General features: G+C 37.3%; 1 protein-coding gene across 4 annotated transcripts in view; it reads right to left on the bottom strand.

Annotated features, from left to right (window-relative positions):
• Positions 1 to 3034: 3034 nt before the first annotated feature.
• Positions 3035 to 21674, bottom strand: part of ZFAT (zinc finger and AT-hook domain containing) — a 92716-nt gene continuing 74076 nt past the window's right edge. For all 4 annotated transcript variants that reach the window (XM_082313348.1, XM_082313347.1, XM_082313349.1 and 1 more), the window contains 4 exons: positions 21198 to 21316; positions 19354 to 19480; positions 17130 to 17260; positions 3035 to 4389 (listed from right to left, as the gene is read on the bottom strand). In XM_082313348.1, the coding sequence (XP_082169474.1) occupies positions 4150 to 4389; positions 17130 to 17260; positions 19354 to 19480; positions 21198 to 21316 (617 nt within the window). In that variant the 3' untranslated portion in view covers positions 3035 to 4149. The remainder of the gene's footprint in view (positions 4390 to 17129; positions 17261 to 19353; positions 19481 to 21197; positions 21317 to 21674) is intronic.

Genomic DNA, 21674 nt, shown 5'->3' with positions numbered 1-21674 from the left:
TCAGAAGGGCCAGGTACTTAAAACTTCCTCACTGGGTGAATTTTCACACCTCCATTAACTTTGCTGAAGCTTCAGCAATCTGGAGCATCCTCTATAGGCAGGCACAAAGAGTTCAAGCCAAAACCCAAGTCCCGATCCTGTTGCACACAGCTCCAAAAGGTTCCCTCACATGTCAAACTCTCAAACTCTCTGCCCGCTTGGATCTTAAAACATTTATTTGAACATTTGAATATCTTGCAATATTATTTCTGTCTTGAGATGCAGGGTTTTTTTAGTGTGTTTTGTTTTGTTTTGAAGTTTGTAAAGGCCATGTCCATGTTGTGAGCAAATTTATTGGAATATGAAATCATTTTTCTTTTCCTTTATTAAGACCGAATGGATTAAGTGCCATATTCTATATGGCAGCGCTAGGATGCTGTATGGACTCAGAACTTTATAACTTTAGAAGAAATTTATTAAACATTTTGAAAATCTCAGACTTGCAGCAACATCACTTCTGTAATCTTGTTTGAAAACATGCCATTAAAAGCATTCGTTTCAAGCATATATACTCAGAGTGTTAATTCCTTATTACAGTAGGAACAACTGGTCTAACACTATCATCTCTGCAGTACTTTTGTCTCTAGCTGCGATTTCATACAACCCAAAATTTGAGGTAAAACAGCAAAGTAGAAATATGCAGTTCCTTTCTCTTTTCATCCCATGGATTTTGCAGGTAAGTGATACAGATCCAGTACAAAGCCTCTATTAGTGCAATTTCATGTAAGTTAGGATGCTACAACAGCTGGTTAAAATCACTAATATCAAGAAACGGTGCTGGGGTCGAGAGGAACCACAACCAGCCACAGAAACTAAACCACATCAGAAAGGAAGGCAGATCCCATCTTCTCTACCCAGGAAAGAGAAATTACCTTCTGTGGATACAAAAAATTAGGGATGTAAAAAATTTTGGAACCGCCGTTTCCCATACCCTCTCCTGTGCCTTTTGCCCTGCGAGGTCCAAATTTTCGCCTTTGTGTACAGATGTTCACACCATTCCGTAACGAGGTCCTTCCAGGAGTAGTGTTCCTAATTTCTGTAAGACCTTTGGAAGAAGTCAGCTTCAAGCATCATAATCTTACCTTCCGTTAAGTAAGACTCTGCTGCTGCTAAAATTATTTGCAGCTTCCTTCTTCCACTTCTTAAAATCTTTGCACGATTCCAAGACCTCTCTCCCCTCTGTGCTCCACACGTTCCCAGAAACATCTGATGTGTTCTTAACTGTGCAGATCAGTTAGCCCATCAGTTACTCGATTTATGCATGCATAAGCTTTTAAAGAGTAATATTTGCCAAGTGTTAGCCTAAAGCCAGGATGCTCCTCAGGTGTCAAAGAGGAAAAAACAGAAGATCATATAGTGTAGTAAATGCTAATGAAAATTGCTAGTGTGTGGGAAGAATGTATCATCTTCAGAAACGGGAGCTACTTGACTAACTTAAAACTGTAACTGCTTGTCTCCCCTGAACTGAAAGGTCACTTAACCCTCAGAAAAGATTAATTGAATAAAAGGAGTTGAATCTACACTAAAAACAATCTGTGCTGTTTAGGTAATAACAGAAGCAGAGCTAGCCAAGCAAAATTTTAATTCTTACCTTTTTGGTCATTCCAAATCCAGACAAAAGACAACTGCAACAGCTGTGGCCTCTCAAAACAAACGCTGGGTATAAACAAAGCTCTCTGTTTTCTTTATGCTTCTGAAAAAAATGCAAATCTTTGGACATTCACTTTGTAAAGTACAACGGCTTACATCAAAGAGGACGTGCTTATCTCCTCACAGCATTACAGATGTTGCATATTCTAGAAAGAAGAAAATGTATTAATTACGAAGGCAAGAAATCAATGTGCAGTACTCGGCACAGCTGAGTCCTTCCTGACTTACACCCCGTGAGTTTCCAACCATTGCATTTCCAAGCAGAGTTGGTAAAAGAAATGGAACTTAAGAAAAGACCTGAATTGAAAAGTATTTTTAAAATTAAAAAAAAAAAAAAAGGATACAGAAAATTCACAAAAATGTTTATGCTTTAGTGTAGGAAAATGTGCTATAACTCGTCAATTACAAATCAAACTTTAAATTACAGTAGATATGCATGGCCGTGATATATTGGAATTAAAATAAATGAAAAACCAAAACCCTTCCTCCAAATACAGACACACCTCTCAGACAGAAGTACTGCGTCTATCTGGAAATAATTTACTTAAGAATTCTCGAGTGATGCATAGCAAAATATTTTTCTGTTCCCCCCCCCAGTCAGATAATAATACAATACATTGTTGAACTGATTCAGAAAGGTTTTACTTTAAGAACATAGCTGTTACCACATACGATCATGATGCTCTTCCAAATGTGGTTTTAACAGCAAATGGGCCGTAAATATTTCAATAAATTCTAAGAAAACTTTGAGACTGCTTTCTTCTCTTTCAGATAATAGAAAACATTATTCTTGCAAATCAACACTGAATTTTAACCAGTAATTACAAAACCAAAGTTTCTTATGCAGATTAATCAAGTTGATACATTTGATGCAGCAGTTTCCATCACATTGCAAGTGTCATTAAACACGTCGTGGCTCATTCTAGTCAAGTTTACTGAAGACGTAAGAAATCAACACTGACATTTGTGACCGGCTCCAGCCAGTTACACCAAACGGCAAAAAGGTCTCCATTCTACACATGTAACATCCCCGGGGCTTCTTGTGCATTTTCAAGATTAAATCAGAGGAAACATAGCTACCACCAAAGTTGAATGATTTTCAGTTCTTTTCCATTAACAAATTTAAATTCCCTATGACCATAGTTAAGGGAGAAGCTACAACTAAATGTTTGCACTCTGATTTTGTATAGCATGAATAGAACCTAGCAGACTTAGAAGAGGCAGACAACCAACTTGCTACATTACATCAACATAGCCAAAAGCTTTTTTCCACTTTTCTACCCACAATGTCCATAAATAAGTTCAATCACACAGAAAGATCCTCCTAGATTTCATTATGCTACTTTCTTGATTAGAGACTACTAACTGGGGGAATAATTTGTCAGTCAATGCAAAACAGCATTTTTTACTTAGCTGTGAAAGGGAAGCCAACACTTAAGAAATGAGAGCATTAGAAGAAAACATGACAATTTTGTTATTAATTAATAACTTTATAGCTCAAATTTAAAAATATTAAATCAGAAACAATTCAAGATTCATGGAGAAAAATCTGGAACTATATACATGCATAATTAAGACTATCTAGATTCTTGTCAATATTTACTTAAGTTTTTTGTACAAGTTCTTTCACACAATCATATTTACAAGCACGTCAGTTTAAAACATATGAACATACATCTTTTATAGCATTTACAAATCATTTGAATATAATTTTTTTCTTAAAAACAAAAGAATATTTCATTGATTTGACAGATTTGGTTTCATCATATGGTACCGGACAGGTATTTATCCAGTGGGATGGAAAGTGTTATCATTATTCAATTATCTAAATAACAGTCATCCTACTGGTACCCAGAATTATCATATATGGCTTTAAATACCTCCCAAACTCAAAGGATCATCTCACAAGTACTAACTACAGTCCATCTGTGGTATGGGTCTAATTAAAGTCCCAAGCCTTTGTTTGGGTTAGATCCACAACTTGGCAAACACATTCTAAGCATGCACTCAGAAATAAGCCCTTCTAATTTAAACAAAAAACAACTCTGCTTCCAGTCAGGTCAAATACATATTAAGTATCTATAAAATGGGATGTACGGACTTTTCTAGACATTCTAGCTACCTTTATAGATGTTTTATTATTGTGGGATAACACAGTTTTGAATAGACAATATTCACGGGGATTTACAGGAATCAAGTGAGAGATCTTCTGGGAAGGGGAAGTATACTTCTTCCTCAAAATACGAACATTTTTTAGAAAAAAAAAAAAGTCTGAGGAGGTTTTGTACATAATATCTAAGTTACCGGTATCATCCAACCGGTCAGATCACTATCTAGTACCAAGGTCTCGCTTCACAAGTTAACTGAAAATTTGTCAGCTTGCTTGCTTTTGGCTAGGAAAAAACCCCCAAACTTTTGGCTTTGGCAAATCTAGTAGCCATCTCCTTTGAACGCTGTTCTCTAGAGCTCCTGCACCGACTGTTCCACAGTTTGTTCTTCTACAGGCTGCATAGCCTCCTGAACATAAACTATGAATTCTGAAGCCTCTCCACCCTGTGTATAGACAGTCACTGTCTCAATTCCCTCCACTTCATCTGATGAGACTACCAGGTGATGCTGTTCAGACAGCTCCACTGAAGCCTGCTGCAGCGTCTCTTGAATCATCAAAGTGTGATTGGCTGATTGCTCCTCTTCTTTTACCTACGGAGAAATTGAAGAGGTTACCCAAATTTCACCTTTCCAATAACTACCTGGTATTGTGATGATTAATGGAAATACAGCACAGAAATTAGAAATCAAACAGTTTTGAAAGAAAATGTCAGTTTTACACAAAATGTGTAGTGAGCACTTTTGATTAATAAGTGTATAGCTAGACAGAATACTGAAAGCAGTAACACAGCATCTCAGTTATACGCAGAGAGCTGCAAAGTTCCAGGAACACAGGTCTTTGGAGACAGCTTTAATCTCTCAGCAGCCATTCATTCAAAACTGCTCTTATTTGAATAAATCTGAAGTCAAACAATTCCTCTAGTAGCACTGAGATGAGAATCCATCGAAAACCACATGAAAAAACATCTACTGCACCCATTTCTTTCTTTTTCATTTTCTTTTCCCCTGGCCAACTGATTGAAGTAAAAAATTCACTGTAAACCTTAATGGACTTTTATTAGAAAACTGTGAAATGCAAATATTACTGAAATAGATCCCTAAGACCTACTGTTTTTGAGGCAGCAATTTTTACATTATTGAAAGGATAGTGACAATTGAAAAGAACAGAATTTTTACTGAACATTTTGCTTCTTGGCAAAAAGAAAAAAAAACAACACAATTTGGTATTGAATTTCAAGGAGTTCAAACAGCTCTCAATTATTAAAATACAGTATTTACTAGAATTCAAGAACAAATCTTAATTCTTTACCAGATCCATACAAAATTCCTATGCACAGTACTCCAGGCCAGTAACAACACATCAGAAAACTAAGTCACATAGGTGATAAAATGATGTAGTACTTTTGAGGAGAGAACGGAATAGCAAATTTTTAGATATGCAAAAGCATTTGTTAGATGTTTTCAGTACGATACCACTCCCCATGTTCATTGAAGAGAGCTGTTTTATTTGCTGGATCATAAATGCCAACCCACCAGCAACTGCAACATGCAGTTAATCAAATCCTCTCTTCCTTCTCTTTCAGAAAATGGGTTGTTTTTGTTAAGGCCTATTTCTCTTTCATTTAGGCTTAGCAAATGTTTTATGAAGTAAGCTTGCAGAGATAAATCATGTTTACTCCTTACTGTAAGAAAAGTAGCTGACTGAATTTGTAGGAGGTCACATTCTCTGCAAGAAATACTTTTTTCATATCATCAAGTGCATCTATAAATTGTCCACTTACACAAACAACAGGGAACGAAGACAGAATTGCTGGCTCACCTACATCTCATGATGGAAAGCAAAACTCCATGGTATTTCCAATAACCATACAAAGTGTAAAAAGAAGAGAACAAAGGATTGATAGATATCAGTTTACTGGATCTCAGTGTACCCTGTATCTCAGCGCAGTATATAGTGCGCTCTTGGCAGCACTGAACTCGTAAGCAATTTTGAAAAGAATAGGTCAAACACGGGAGATTCCAAGAAGTGTGGAATCTAAAATACATAAATTAGAAAGGGGCTATTTTTTTTTATTAGAAGCTGATTCAAAAGTTCTTCTCCAATTTTCATTTATACGACATTGTTTTGTGAACAGCAGTATGAGAACAATTAAGTTCAAGAAAATATAATTAAGTCCAGTGTTGTTGCTTAAGAGGGGTGTGGGAACAGAAGGGAAGAATTATAGCGGAGCTTCCAAGCATGTGTTTGACTCCTTAGAGACCAGCAAGGAGAAAACGAAGTTCTATATGTTTGTTTTCCTGATACTCTTCTAATTTCATTTTTTTTCCCTAAGCAACCATTCCCATTGTTGTACACTAACTTTTAACTTTTTTATTCTCTGTTTAAATTATCTGTCAGATGAAGATTTCAGAGATGCACAAACCCCTTAGGACTTCATATCACTTTGAACTTTCACTCAATTCATCAGGCTATACAAAGCTTTTATTTGAACAATAACAAGTATGTTCAGGTGTTAAATTATTCAGAGGTCCCAGAGTCAGTATGCCTGTAATATATTGATGAAATATATGTGGACTTTATCTGGTGAAAGATTTAACATCTAAAGAGAATCTTGCCATTGTCATTGACCTTAATGCAACAGCACAATCGTACCTACTGATGCTGACCCTGGCTTTGTTGCACGGGATTCAGATTATAGGATAAAACTACAGGAATGGGCTGAAGTCCTTTCCATGTTCTGTTTCTTTTAACAAGCATATCTGAACATTTTAACTGAAAGTTACTTTAAACAGCTCCTGCTGAAATTCAAGCTCAACATCCTATAAAAGTGGGTGATTCTGGATGCTTGTCTTGAGACAATAAAATTTGCAACCACCCCTCAGAAAAACTAATTTACGTTGTCACAAAATATGGGTATCACCAAAGTACCCTTTACTAATGCAAAGCCTCTCTTTGAAAAGCAAGGAGCTAAATCATGAAAAGAAACATAGCACTGTTAGCTTTCTTCTCTCGCTCCTCCCCATGCCCCACCCCTTTTTTTTTTTTAAATTCTTAAAGAAACTCTAAGTTCTACTGAAAGCAATAGGAATTTTGTGAATTCATACACAGAACTCCCTCTTCATAACTGTCCTCTCCTCTTTCCCGAGGCTACCTGCTCCAGTGTCAGCCCCTGTGCGAAAGGGAAGGACATACACAGGATCTCCTACCGAAGATCATAACAGCCAGACAGAAGTCTAATCACTAGCAAATTCAGATAGGAAGCTGCAGGTAAAAATGTTAGATAATTGATATCTCACAGCTTGTAATGAATCAGCTCACAATTACAGCCCTCGATGCTAGAGATCCTCAAATACAGAAATAGGGATATCTAAAATTTGGCCCTTTAATTATGTAATATACACTAACTTCTCCTGTGTTAGCGCACTATACGTAAGCCAGAAAAACTACACTACATTTGCTAAGAGCTGCAAGAATGCACAACACAGTCTGACAAGAATCTCGTACAGTCTCCCTTTAGTCACTCTAAATCAAAACCCATAAATAATATTAAATATGGTTTTGTGAGTGTACATAAATAACGAAGAAAGGAAAATAAATAAAGCACAGTTGACATGAAAATGAAATGAAACCAGAATCTCATTCAATTCAATAGCAGCAATCTAATACTTATTCAGTTTTATATGCTTTTGAAATTAAAATGGCCAATAAAGAAAGTTAATTTAACCTCCCTACCTGACTTTATCAATGTGGTTTTATTACCCTTGTCACGCAGGGTAAAGAAGACTAATGCCCTTATTTCTGTTGTTTCTAGCTTCCAGTATCTTTTTTGGACAGCTATCTGTAATCCTTTTAGTTTGACAAATCACCACATTATTTTGGGTATTTACATTTCAAATCAGTTCAATGTTTACATGCTTCTGCTTGGTTCCTATTAGATTGTTCCACAGGGAATAATCTCAAAACGTTAATTTACATCCCTCAAATTGATGAAACAGTGGGACAGCTGCCATCAGAATGAATGAACTCACTACACTCAATTCTTTTTATTGGCATCTGAAATCTTTTGAAGAGTAGCATCCCAGACCTCTTTTCTGTTTGAGAGCCAGCTGAAAAGCATCTGGCTGCTTATCCTTCGCTAAAGAATGACAGTAAGAAGCTGAAGCCACACACAGCTGGCATATTAAATCAATTCAGTACCTGCATAAATATTCTTTACTAGCTAAACGTGTCTCTCTCAAAAGCCAATGGGACTTTCACTCCCATGCCTTCATAAGAAGGTCAACATTTCTAAATTATAAATGTTCTTAAATATCCAAGCACCATCCAAATACATGTAAGTGACATTGAAAATGGGTGTCTCTTACAGGAATCTCTTCCTCTCAAAACAAGCGAGTCTTTTTTAATTTGAGAGAAACTAATTCAAGCCATTAAGGAAAATATACTTCTTCCCTTCCCTGAAAAGGAGTAAAAATAATATTTGCAGTAAGATGCTAAAGCTGCTTTCTTATTCTAGACCTCGTCTTGAGAAATAATGAATATCTTCAATTTTCTTTGAAGTCAGCAGGAGTTGCAGGTCCATAGTGTTTAAAACAGTCTTGCCAGGCTTGACCTAAAATCCTCTACAGGATCTCCCCCTTGATTTCAGATTGAATGCTGCCTTTCAGTTCACCATGAAGAAGAAAAGTTAATCACAGAGATCTTGCAGGATTTCAAAACCTTACACTAGGTTACAGATGCTCCTCTTTATGTCATAGGACACCACAGTAAGAAAATACACAAAATGTCTACGGAAAGGATTAAAAGGAAAAGTGAACATAAGCATTCTAGGTCACAGAGAGCACCTGGATATGTGATGTGCCAGCTTATGTTGGTGCCTACAGGACTGTCTCTGCCATTTTGTTCACTGCCATTAGAATAATTTGAACTCTCTCTCTCTCTGTTCTAGTTTACATATAGATATATTGTGTGAAAAACACACACAGACACACAGAGAAAATGCGGTAATTTGATCATATGAATGTCTATAATGAGCTACAAAACAATCTGGCACACAATAGTTTCAGAATAAGACGACACTTGAATATGAAAGAATTGCTTTGCATAAAATAAAATGCAAGGTGGCAAACAAATCTTCATACTGGCGATGCAGATTTTTAAAAAGTTTTAGCAATTGGCTGGTTGAATATATCCTGACAGAGAGACTGTGACTGGCAACTTCACTCATCTGGCAAAACGCTGTATCACCAGATTTCCTTCTGAGGAAGTATAGCAACATTGCCATCATTTGAAGAGCTCTAACAGGACAGTAATCTCGATATGAGATTTTATCTATATGTTACACAGATGACAAGAACTCCACAGAGGCTGAGAAAACAGGGTCATCTGCCCCACTTAGAACTTTCCTTTGCTGGTACCATCATGTTAAGCATTAAATTGCTTCATATTCTAAAGCAATCACAAAGTTGACAATCAACCTATATATAACGCCATGTACTGGCAAATTTTCTAGATGAACACCAGCACCCAGTATCACGTAGGTACAAATCAGAGCCAGACTGAAATATAAGGTGTGTTGCTGAAGTACAACATGCAGGAGCCTCTGACACGACAGCCATGCTAATATTATTAGATATTTATTTTTGAAGATGTGTTACACTATAAAATTCTGTTCTGTGATCAGCTTCAAGCAGATGTGTAATCTTTGCTGTGCATTGCTATCGCTGTCACTTTGAAGAAAGTGACTGTTACCATGGCAGGATTTTACTGGAGCCTGAGGAGATCACAGAATAAAAGGATGAAAGGAACTAAAATAAAGGGTGAAATGCATGGAAATCCAGTGTTTTCTTAAGCTTGATAAAGATCTGCTTAGTGAAACAGTTGATATACTTACTCTTCAGAGCAAATTATGTAGAAGTCTAGGTTGAAAATAGGTTACTATTCTTTTCACAAATAGAGTTAACACTACACTCCAAGCTACAGAGGTAGTAAGAACATCAGTCCTGTCTCTTATTTCTGAATGGGAGAAAAAGAGAAAGAATTCAGGAGCCAATTACTGCTCTTTATTGTTAATATTAGTGTAGCGCTTTGGATCAGGACCTGGATTGTATCAGGTATGCTACAGGCAAAAAGTATTTCATGCCCCAAAGGCCTTATAATTTCAATATAAAACAAGAGACAGTAAGCAGACACAGAAAAAGGGAGGTGGCGGAGTACAACATAAATGAGACAGTGACAGTTTTGTGTGACAGGCATTAGTATCAAAATACCAATAGCCTAACCACAGATAATTACTGTCGTCATATTTTTGAAGAGTAATTGAGAGAAGACAATGAGGTACAAATTGCTCTTCATTAAAAATCCACATAACTAAGCACAATATGGAAGGAGGCATTAAGAAACTTGTTTGAAAAAAGTAATGAGCAATTAAATCTTCATGGACTGAGCAAAGGTAGGAGTCAAAATCTTTACAGCTAATAAGAAATGGGACACTAAGTCAGAAAGGAGTAAAAAGCCTTGGAAATTAAAACAAGGTTTTGTTTGATGTGGCACAAAAGGGACATCAAGTGAACGGAATAAGAGAGGGTGATCTAAAGAGGAGCAGAGAAAAGTAATCTTTGAATTTTTCTGAAAGAATACAAAAAGGGCAAAACATAATCTGTGAATGTCAGAAAAAAGACTATCAGAGTTAACTGTAGCATAAAATAATGATGCCTTGGACAACCATTTTACCTAAGTGGTTGAAATAAAAGACCATATAAAAGTCATCATGCAGAACAAGTCAGCACCGTTTAGCTAATCATCTGCATGCAAGGCCCAAGAATCCTACCTGAAGAGGACATCAGCTTTCTGGCTTGAATGAAAGCAAAGACTTAACATCCCATAGGGTTGAAAAAGAAAGTGGACTACTGATTAACAGTTGTGCAGAAAGACTGATATAATCATCTTAGTGATTAATAATAATTAGTGATTAATACAATCTTCTTAGCCATCTTCAGAGTGAGCTTGAAGTGATGGCTCTAGAGCAACAGGAAAACTTTAGAGGATAGATGCAATCTTTACTTGGGACAGGTGAAGATTGTCTAGAGTGGCAATGTCATTTTGCAAACAAAGATAATGCAAGTCAAATGTCTGTGTATTACCTAGCATGTGAAGCTCTGGATTTTTGACTAGTTTTTGGATTTTTGACTAAAAAAATTCTATGATTCATTCTATTCTACTACTCTGCTCTCTAGCAGTTCTCTGTATATGAGGCAGTCAGGATTTGCTCTGAATAAAAAGGGATCTCCATGGCTTGGTCAGACAGGAAAAATAATATTGAGGAAAAGATTTAAAGCTTTACACAATCATCTGCTGATGAGTTTCTCACATCAGGACAATAATCTCTGGTCTGGTATGACACATAAAACATATTACAGGCCCAAACATGGCAAATTAGCAGCACATTTGTCTATCAGTATCTAAATGAAAAAAGTCCGAAAAACGGGTAACATGCAACCAAATTTAACTGGTTACTATAGCATACTGATTTAAAACCTTGGTTGCGACTAGGAATCCAAAAATCTACTGGTTCAGTAATTAGAGGCAAAAAGAAAAATTTCAACTTGGACAAAGAACGGTACATAGTTTCTACCTTTTGTTTCAAAGAGATTTGGTACACGTAATATACTGCATTTATGAAAAATAAATGAGTTAAACCAGAAAGTATCTTGCTACCATTACACATTCCTGCTAACAAGCACTGGAAATGGAAGAAGAACAACTATAACAAACACTAGAGCTGATGGACACAGACCAAGAAGGGGCAAGTCTTCTCATGTTCTGGTCAATGCAGGGAGGGATTCAGGAAATAAGCTTCCAAGGATGTTCATATTGTGAAACCAAGAAAATGCACTTTGAATCTTGTCTCGCTGGAGAATAACTTACAGACACTACACACTGAAAGAGTCCCCTCTGCAAAAAATAACAGAAGTGCTCATTTCTGAGGGAAATGTTTCTTCACAAGAAACTCTATTTAAATCAAACAAATGTTTAACTTGGAACAAACTTCTTCTTCAGGATCATTTAATATTCGTATTTGATGTATATGCTAACTGAAAGAAATAACTATACGTCAAGGTAGTTTGTAGTTAAAACACTCTCTCTGTTCTGTCTACATACAGATATATTGTGTGAAAAACAAATCTTTGAGCACAGACCTGCAGACACTGTAAATCAAGGGTGGCTGTGATACTGGGATGACTGCTCATCCTCCAATCCTGCCTTTATATTCAGCACGTGAGCTAGGAAAATAGGCCATCGATATAAATAATGGAACGAACAGCCTCTGCTACCAAAATAAACAAAAAGCCAAATGAATCACTCTCCACCCTAAGGCACGAGGGCAAAAGTATATCTGTAACAGGACACAGAGAGTCAAATACACAGAAAGTACAGTGACTTGTTTTACATTTCCAGTCCCTCCACCTTGCTATGTGCTCTGTTCTCATAAAACTGCTTTCTCCCCATTTTCTTGTCTGTGTTTACCATCCACTATGAACAATATTTCCTGCCTTTTCTAAGCATTTATTAGCCTCTTTCCTAGTTATTCTTCAAACTTAGCACTCTTTGCTCTCACCTTTTCCCCACCTTGTTCCTTTTTCTGGTCTTTAAGCAGTGCAGAACAATTCAAATATCATGCCATAAAGAAGTATCTTCATTAGCTCTGTCAGAAAGACATTCAGACTGGATTGCTACCAACTGAGAAGGACTCAAACTGACAAGGATACACTTCTCCTGCCATGCTGTGGTCAAAGCTTCAGTGTGGATTTTTGCCAATCTCAGATCACACGGGTAGAACTTCACATTAGTAACTTTTTCTCTTGGGCATTTGGTGTGTATTACATTCCTTAGCAGCAGTATGTTTTCATAGCTGTCATGCTACAAGATTTCTCCCAAATTAGATACCAGAAGTTTAACTTTGATAACAGGTTAGTATACTGTCTCTCAGGCAAGAATGAGCTAAACTCAATTTGGGCTCTAGACACAGCCTTTGAAAGGGCTCATACACATGACACTATCAGAGCCAACAATGATTCCTATTTCCCAATCATAATCCAAGCTAAATAGGGCTGATTTTGCATTTTTGGGGTTTTAAAATTGTAAGATGAATCCCAATTCAGGTTGGGATTGGTTATTGCTATGTTATCAAAGTGTTGTCTTTTATAAAATCGTTCGTATGAACAAAAAATATAAAGTTTCCGAAGTCAGAACTGGTTTTTTTTTTTTCCTTCTCAACACCCAGTTCAGGAGCTGGGGGCTTCAAACAGACAATGTCATCTTGATTTCACCTCCATTATAATGTGTACTCATGATTTAAGATACTTGCAATAAGACTACATGCAACCCAGAATAATAATTTAATAGAACACCTCAAACATGGTATCTTTTCTGTCTTGGGACTTAGCAGAAACCAATTTTAGAAATATACCAGTCAGATCTAGCTAATACACTGGACATCTTGCAACAGGCTGAAAAGGACTTATGGATAAACACAGAGTTTGTTTCTGCAGGCAAAAGTCTTGCATTAACCTGGAACACTACAAGCACTGCACACCGAAGGTATCTGAGCACACAGGCTAGAAGAAATGCTAAAGCATGAAGATGGCAGCATTACTGATGGATTCACACATCATTTCAAGGATCAAGCGTAAATGGCACTTTTATGGGTGAAAAGTAAGGAAGAGGACAATGGGAGAAAGTTCCAGGAAGGAAACGGGAGACAAAAGATAGCAACAACGTAGTGTAACATTTACAGCAAGAAATACTTCTAAAGTGTTATAATTTAGGATTCAGAAGAAATTTCTTGGTGCAAACACAGAAATATGAAGGCAACTTGCAAGGGCTAGCTAAAAATGAGATATGAAGGTAAGGACTGATTAAAAAAACCTGGGTAATGTATGTCTTTAGACAAAAAGAAAAAAAAAACAACACAACAGCATAAAAATCAGAACAACTACCATAAATGTTGTTAAGAAAAAAAATGGAACCAAGCTGCTAAGCAAGGACTCGGTGAGGCCATTAAAGAACAAGAGTGGAAATTCAGTGACAGATGATGCTGATATATTGCTGACACCCTGAATGAATTTTTTGTCTCACAATCCACAAGAGAAGCTGAAGGTCACGGAAGAAAGTGTGGAATATATTTTCCAGTAGGAAAGTGAAATATGAACATGTCTTAAGATCACTTCAAGGTTAACAATTAGGAACTCAGCATAATTAGAACCTGACAAAATCATAGGTACAAATGAGTGATATCCCACAGAAAGCAACTCAGTATTGAAGAAAAAAGAAATGTCGACATTCTCAATCGGAGAGGATTACAGTCACGTTAATAACATTTAAAGACTTCTTTCCCTCAAATTAAAAATAGGTGTGGCTATAATTCTGAAGCAGGTGGGAAGACAAGAACTGGAAACTAACTAAAGCTGTATAACAGATCAAACAGCCTTCGATAAAACATTGATTTATACAGAAAATCAAAAGAGAAAAAATTAAAAGAGAAATCGTCATCATCATCATCTACAGACCTCCCTTGGTCCTTGCTCTATTTCCATAAAGCCCACTAAAGGTAACTAAGCAGTCAGCTGTCAGTAGGCGTACTGCCACTCGATCCTCCCCTGGGAAATCACAGATCTGCACACTTCTGCACACACGAACTGAAAAGTCACAGAGGCTACCAGAGAAAGAAATGAGTTGGCATTCCAGCACACGCAAGAAACATGTTAATAGAGGAATGGTGCTTTGAGCATCGAAGTAAGGCATTAGTAAAATCCAGCATAAACTCAGCTTGAGGTGTACTCGAATTCCTCACTGATTTTGCTTCTGTGCGACTTCAAGTTAGGGGAAAAGAGGTGTTTTATATTAACAAGACTCTACAGGGAGGGAAAGAAAACAAAACCAAAAAGCAACAAAAAGACTCTGCACTCTGAGAATTCAATATTTGATTTGATATAGGAGTGGAGCTTGTAACAGTTTGACATCAGACCACTGAGAGTCATTGATGTATACAAGGCAAGGGAAAAATAAGTGATCAATGCTTAGCAGCTTGTAAACTCAAAGGCTAGAAATATGGATTAGAAAGTGAGGAAGAGAATTAATTTGGAATATAAACATTTACTTACAAAAAGCTGTCAGCAAATTCAGATTGTCTAACAAGGAAGACGATAGGTTTTAAGATGAATCAGACATCGATCAGATTTAATACTTGGAGGAGGAAAAATCACTCAATTTTTTAAATTATGTATTTTTTTACATTTAACATTCAAATATCAAAACTCAGTTTGTCCTTGGCAGCTGCTACTTCAACAGTCACTTTTTCCTAGGCTTTTAGTAGAAAGGCCTCAAAAGATGCATTTTTAAGGGAAGAACAGGTTTCAGTAATATTGACAGGCAGCACAGAAAAACTCCAATGGCTAATACTGTATTCGGCCTTTAAACAGATCATATGTATAGCACAGCGTGCACATTGGCAGTGACTCTACTATTAAGGCTGTTCTGAAACTTGCACATAAAGAGGACTAAAATGTCTCTCCTCTTTAATGACCAAATTTAGTTTCCAAATTTGATTCTGTTCTTCTTCAAAAAAATCAAAAAACTCTTACATGGTTTCTAATCAAAATACCTGTTAAGTATTGCAAAGGAACATCTCAAAATGCTTTGTCTTGAAATTCCGCCTTATCTCCCTGACATTTGGATGGCAGGTTTCGGAATTATCCAAATACTGCCTTCACACACTACAGACTTCTCACTTTTGTGGAGCTCTCATGAATTCAACATCCACAACACTACAAAAAATACGGAACTCAAAACTTAGTTCTAGCTCTCAGAATAATAAGAGTTTTGGTTCATTCAAATAAGAAGTTACTTAAACTCTTCAGGAATTAGACTTCTCATGTATTTTCCTTCTCTCACCTATCAACTACATTGAGTGCAGAGACCCCAGTGAATCAATGAACAGAATGGGAAAAGGGGTAAGCAGAGAGGTATGATGAAACAGGAGGAACAAGTGGAGCTTGGAGGACACTGTAGGGAAAAACATAAAATGTCAGCAACAAAGTTAGCAGACACCTGTGAGGAAGAAATACTGAGCAAAAGTCTTGACGTTTGCACTCAATAGCCACCTCAAATTGAAAATTATTCCCTTTTACTTGCTGATTTTGTGTATCTTATCATTCTTAATTTCTGAAGTGCTTTAGGAACACTGCACATTGCAAATATTTTTAGCAAAAACTGTGCAGTATCAAACTTAAAGAAAAATATACGTCCATTAAAGTTACTTCTAGCAATATTTTATAAGGTTTGTCTCATTTTAAGAGGAACTATATTGCCTACCACAAATTATGTCACTTAATTATCAGTAGAATCCACCATTTTTCTGGAAAGAGGATTCATGCAAAAGCCTGAAATTAACAATCAATCTTATACTTCTATTTTTTTTTAATATTGATCTGTATCTTCTGGTCTTGCACAACTTCCCCGGTAACAACAAAATTAACTACAGATCTTTTCAACCAACTACAACTCAATTGAATTTTTCTTTTTTTATCTCAAATGTGGGTGGCCACGCCGACCTTTGTCTCACATAAGCAAGTGCTGTAAGGAACATCTGCAATATTCTTCTGGGAGCTGTTACGTGCCTCCAAATCACTTGTGTTGCAACCCTCATTAGAAAGGCAGTGTGAACTCAGACTGAGGAGAAGTCTCATTTGTCCCCAGGGTACGTGACGTTAGGACCCCACAAGTCTGCCAAATTTCAGCCACGGGACAATACTGCAAAGACTAACGACCACGGTTCATCTCTGGGTATGGTCCTACAGCACTACGGTTGCAGAGCGCGCACAGTTCTGCACAAGCAACGCCCTTCCATGCTCTTCTCTATCTGGATGAACGCTGTGCCAAGGACCTCCTGATTCTTTTAGATGACAATGGAACCTAGTGCCCACGCACAATGCAGGTATGTTATTTTAAAAAGCCTGAAAACACCTGCGGAAAAAAAGCTGTGTTTTCACACACACAGGTACATATATATGTATATTTGTTCATTCATATTTTATACACATGCAAAAATTTATGCATTTTTATCTGTATAAACATATATGTGTATATATGTATAAATGTGTGTGGGCATATAAACACACATATACACGACATGTAGTAAAAAATTAGTTTAGGAAAAATTCTGTGTGTGTCTTGCATGGTCATTCAAAATTTAGCCCATGCAAAATAACACTCATTTCACAATAAATATATGAAAATTAAATATAGCTGGTTTAGAGAAGAAAAGAGCTCTTACCTGCTTTACCACTGTCACAGTGCCAGGTGCCATGGTAACTACAGAAGCAACTGCAGTAGCATCATGGGTTTCCGAACCCAACTCAATGATTTGCTGCAGGATGTTTACAGCTGTTGGATCAAGTCTTTCACCTTATCAGAAAGACAGTAAGCATAAGATCATTACAGTAAAACAGCTCTAAGGGTATGTGAATTTAAGTGCTACAGGCACTCCTTCCCCTCCTGCCTTAACCCTGACTCACAGCACTGTTTATAAATTTCAAATAGCTCAATAACATGACACTTTAATAATAGATCTATGGCAGGAAAGTATTCACAAAACAAATTTGCCCAAGGAATGCATGAATCAGCAAGTGAAGCTACACTGATCAGTTTTATGCTCATTTGAGAGAGATCTAAAAGAATACATTGAATAAACAAACAATAGGTACAACTCATAGTAGTAACTGTAAATTAGGAAGCTGCAAGACTTTACCAATCCAAATGTTTATTTGCCAGACATTCAGCTTAAACAGAACCTGAACTCTGTATCTATAACCACAACAGCTATTTGGTATATTACAAACCTGTGTTTACCATCTGTCTGGCCATCTGCAATACCCCTCAACCTAAAGGAAGTACTGTTATCACTAATGTGCTGAAGGGAAAAGTTAATTGCTTGAGAGAGCTTATGCTTATCATTTTATAAGCATGGGATCAGAACATGTTTGCCTTTTTTTTTTTTTTTTAAATCCTCTTGATGTATGTAGCCCTGCCAGAGGAAAGGCAAGTTTACCAAAAAAAACCCAAACAAACAACAAAAAAAAAAAACCACAAAAACAAACCACCCATACAGAGTTGTACTCCCACTTCTCACAAAGTATGAAAAGGAAAGAGACTTCGGCTTGGGGAGGTGTGGCTGGAGAGCTGCCTGGCAGAAAAGGACCTGGGGGTGTTGGTCGACAGGCGGCTGAACACGAGCCAGCAGTGTGCTCAGGTGGCCAAGAGGGCCAATGGCATCCTGGCTTGTATCAGGAATGGTGTGGCCAGCAGGACCAGGGAGGTGATAGTGCCCCTGTACTCGGCACTGGTGAGGCTGCACCTCGAGTACTGTGTTCAGTTTTGGGCCCCTCACTACAAGAAGGACATCGAGGTGCTGGAGCGTGTCCAAAGAAGGGCAACGAAGCTGGTGAAGGGTCTGGAGCACAAGTCTTATGAGGAGTGGCTGAGGGAGCTGGGGTTGTTTAGTCTGGAGAAGAGGAGGCTGAGGGGAGACCTTCTTGCTCTCTACAACTACCTGAAAGGAGGCTGTAGCGAGGTGGGGGTTGGTCTCTTCTCCCTAGTAACGAGTGATAGGACAAGAGGCAATGGCCTCAAGCTGCGCCAGGGGAAGTTTAGATCGGACATTAGGAAAAATTTCTTCACCAAAAGGGCAGTCAGGCATTGGAACAGGCTGCCGAGGGAAGTGGTTGAGTCTCCATCCCTGGAGGTATTTAAAAGGTAGACGTGGTTATTAGGGACATGGTTTAGTGGTGGATCTGGCAGTGCTGGGTTAATGGTTGGACTGGATGATCTTAAGGGTCTTTTCCAACCTTAACGATTCTATGATTCTATATATAAAACCAAACCATATGAACACCTACTCTAGACTCTCATGTTTTAACCCTCTCAGAGACCTGGACATTTTTTTCTTTTCTTCCAGTTTTTGTTATTTCCTACTTAGCAATCAGTATCTAATCCCACTCTTGCTCTTTCTCAATCTGATACAGAATAGCTTACTTAGTTTTGTGTACCATCAGAATTAAGTTTGTTAGTACTGTCTTGGGAACATGGTAAATGAGCTATTCCACCGTATCACTTCTGCAGTCTGGCTGACTTAAGCAGGGAGAAAAATAATAGCTAGAGAATTGCCATTAGATACACACCATCTACTCCACCAAGATAGCTGATTTCACAATATATTTAATAACATAGGCAGGAAATTTCACATACCTAATAATAAAGTGCAAAACAGAGCGTGATAAGTATTAATGACTTAAGGATACAGAAATTCATAAAGAATGGTCATTTCTCAGTATTTATTCTCAAAGAAAAATGTAACCCCTGCAGAAGTAAGTTCTGGATGACAAATTTCATCATTTCTAATAGTTTCATAGGGTATCATATATTGCCCAGTATACTCAAAAGAATTAGATACTTATGAAAAAAGATATATTTTGTGTTCCAACCTAAAAAATGTAACTTACCATTCTCAGGAGTATATCTAAGGTTCTGTAATGCAGCTACGGCAGCTTGAGTGCCTTGAACATCTTCTCCAGCCTCCGTGATATGGAGATACTGAGTGGATGCTTCTTCAGAAACTTCAGCAGTTAACTTGAAAACAAAACCCAGCCAAGGCATAAATAATCTCACTCTCATTTTAGTAATTGAGAGAACAATGAAAGTTCTGAGTTTAAAGGAATGAGTTTTGGACAACAAATATTGTAACAAGAGTTATAAAAATACCGAGTGAAACAGAATTCAAGAAGAATATTACATGGGAGCTGGGATATCATCCCATAGTTTTCTTCTAGATTCTACTTCAAAAGTTGTTTTAAGCATGTTAAATTATCTTGACTTCATTTGTGTTGCACAGTTATTTTACAACTAACAACAGATTTCTATTGTGTCAGGATCTAGTAAAGACCTGTTGGGCAAAATTAGTTTATAATGCATGTTCTTGCAGATCTGGTAAAATGCCTCTGAAGTTTGAAAATGGCATTTTGTTTTAGAAAAATTGTCCTTTCCATAACTACGTTTTTTCAAGACAAGCTGTCAATATGTATTCCTGCTCTGATTGGATTTCTCTATTTATAGCTGTTTCAGCAACAGACATGCTTGCATCCTGGATGTCCTCTTATTTTTTCAGGTTTGGGCAGCTACTGGCAGTGTACAGAGAATTGTTTATGAAACGCATGTGGACACAAGACTTTGAAGGACTACATTTTAAAATGCTTGCCCTATCTTCTTTGAATAACTGTCTATATAGAACGTACTCCGATATTTTTCGAGGACTTAACATTTTGTCTGTGGATACTCAAAAACTGTTAAACAAGAACTGCAGGACGGCTCTTCCCAATCAGGCATTAGATTTACAACAGGGGCTAGACTGCCTGAAATTTAGCAGAACAGGTCTTAAACTATGGAGGTCAGCCAACCGCAGTTGAGTTCTGGCTTTTTCCTCTCATTGGACACCAACAATAGCCTGCCCAAGCAGTGGAAAAGACTCAAATTGCCAACTGTAATTTTTTTAAAAAAAAGTGTCTAGATAGTTCTGTGGTTTCCCCATAGCTTCTGCATCTACAGTCAGCTCTGCTCTATAAGAGTAATAGCTTTCATTTTAAGACAAATAGCTACACATATGACAGCAGTGGAAAGCTTGAAAGGGTAAGCCCTCTCAAGGTAGCTGCCCTACCCCACCCCAAACTGAGAAAATTCAGGTTGTTGGTTTGTTTCTTTCTAATGCAGCTTCTTAGGTCTAAGTTAAATTTCTTAAGGTCTGATCTTAGTGATACTGTGACTTCCTACATACTTTGGATTGAAGCTGGAAACACAGAACAAATGACAGAAGACTCTACGCTGTATAATAGTACCATTTTTTTAGCTGATCAATTTAGAAATTCAGTTTTCCAGATTCTAACCTTTTCTGGACCAAGACATAAGCTTCCTTCATTAATTCAGTATAGGATTGCAGCTTTGCACATCTTGCAGTTAACACCACTGAATATTTAGCATATAACAAAATGCACTAAGTTTTTCAATTTCACATTTTTTTGCTAAAACTTTCACCATTTCTGCTGCAAATAGAAGACTAGAGCCCTAAAATACAGAAATAAGCACTTACAGTGTTGTCAGTCCTACCAGATATTAAAGCAGTCAAGCTTAAAAGTCATAGCAATGTATGCATTCAAAATGGAGATGAGATCACATGACCTCCTGATCTCATATCAAGTCAAGAACACATTTTTGAATACTACTTCTTCTTATCCTCACTTTTCTCCCTAGAATTTTTTAAAATCTTAGGACGAAAACCATGGCAACTTTGCTTTACCTCCCACTTGGTCTCCCCATCATGTTCCACTAGCTTCATTCCATGCTTGTTTTTAAGATGTCTGTTGAACTCCCATTTTGTACCGTACACAAAGCTGCAAACAGGACACTTAATGCCACCTATAAGGAAACGCAAATAAATCCTTGAGTTATTTTCATATAAATTCTTTTTCAAATCAGTAAGGACCCATTTAATTTGACCCCGTCTCAATCAAGTCACATAACTGTAATGTGGGTTCCCTTTAGCCGTGTCTCCAACATGGAAAAAAAATAAAGTAGGTGAACTCTCACAATGCTTAAAGGGCAATTTTGGATAATGGTAATGGAAGGAGTCTGGAACAACTCGTATATCTGGGAAGGTATAGCAATCCTGTTCCCTGCCTGCATGCCTCCCTTTGGTGGATGTGAAGTTGCAGGAATGCTGTTCCCATCTTTCCCGCCTTCTTGCACCTCTGTCCCTGGGGAACACCTACCACAG

The sequence above is a fragment of the Platalea leucorodia genome, assembly GCF_965183815.1.
Source record: "Platalea leucorodia genome assembly, chromosome: 1".
NCBI classification, from domain to species: domain Eukaryota; kingdom Metazoa; phylum Chordata; class Aves; order Pelecaniformes; family Threskiornithidae; genus Platalea; species Platalea leucorodia.
The sequence above is the reverse complement of the archived record's forward strand: the minus strand, read 5'-3'. Positions and strand labels throughout refer to the sequence as shown.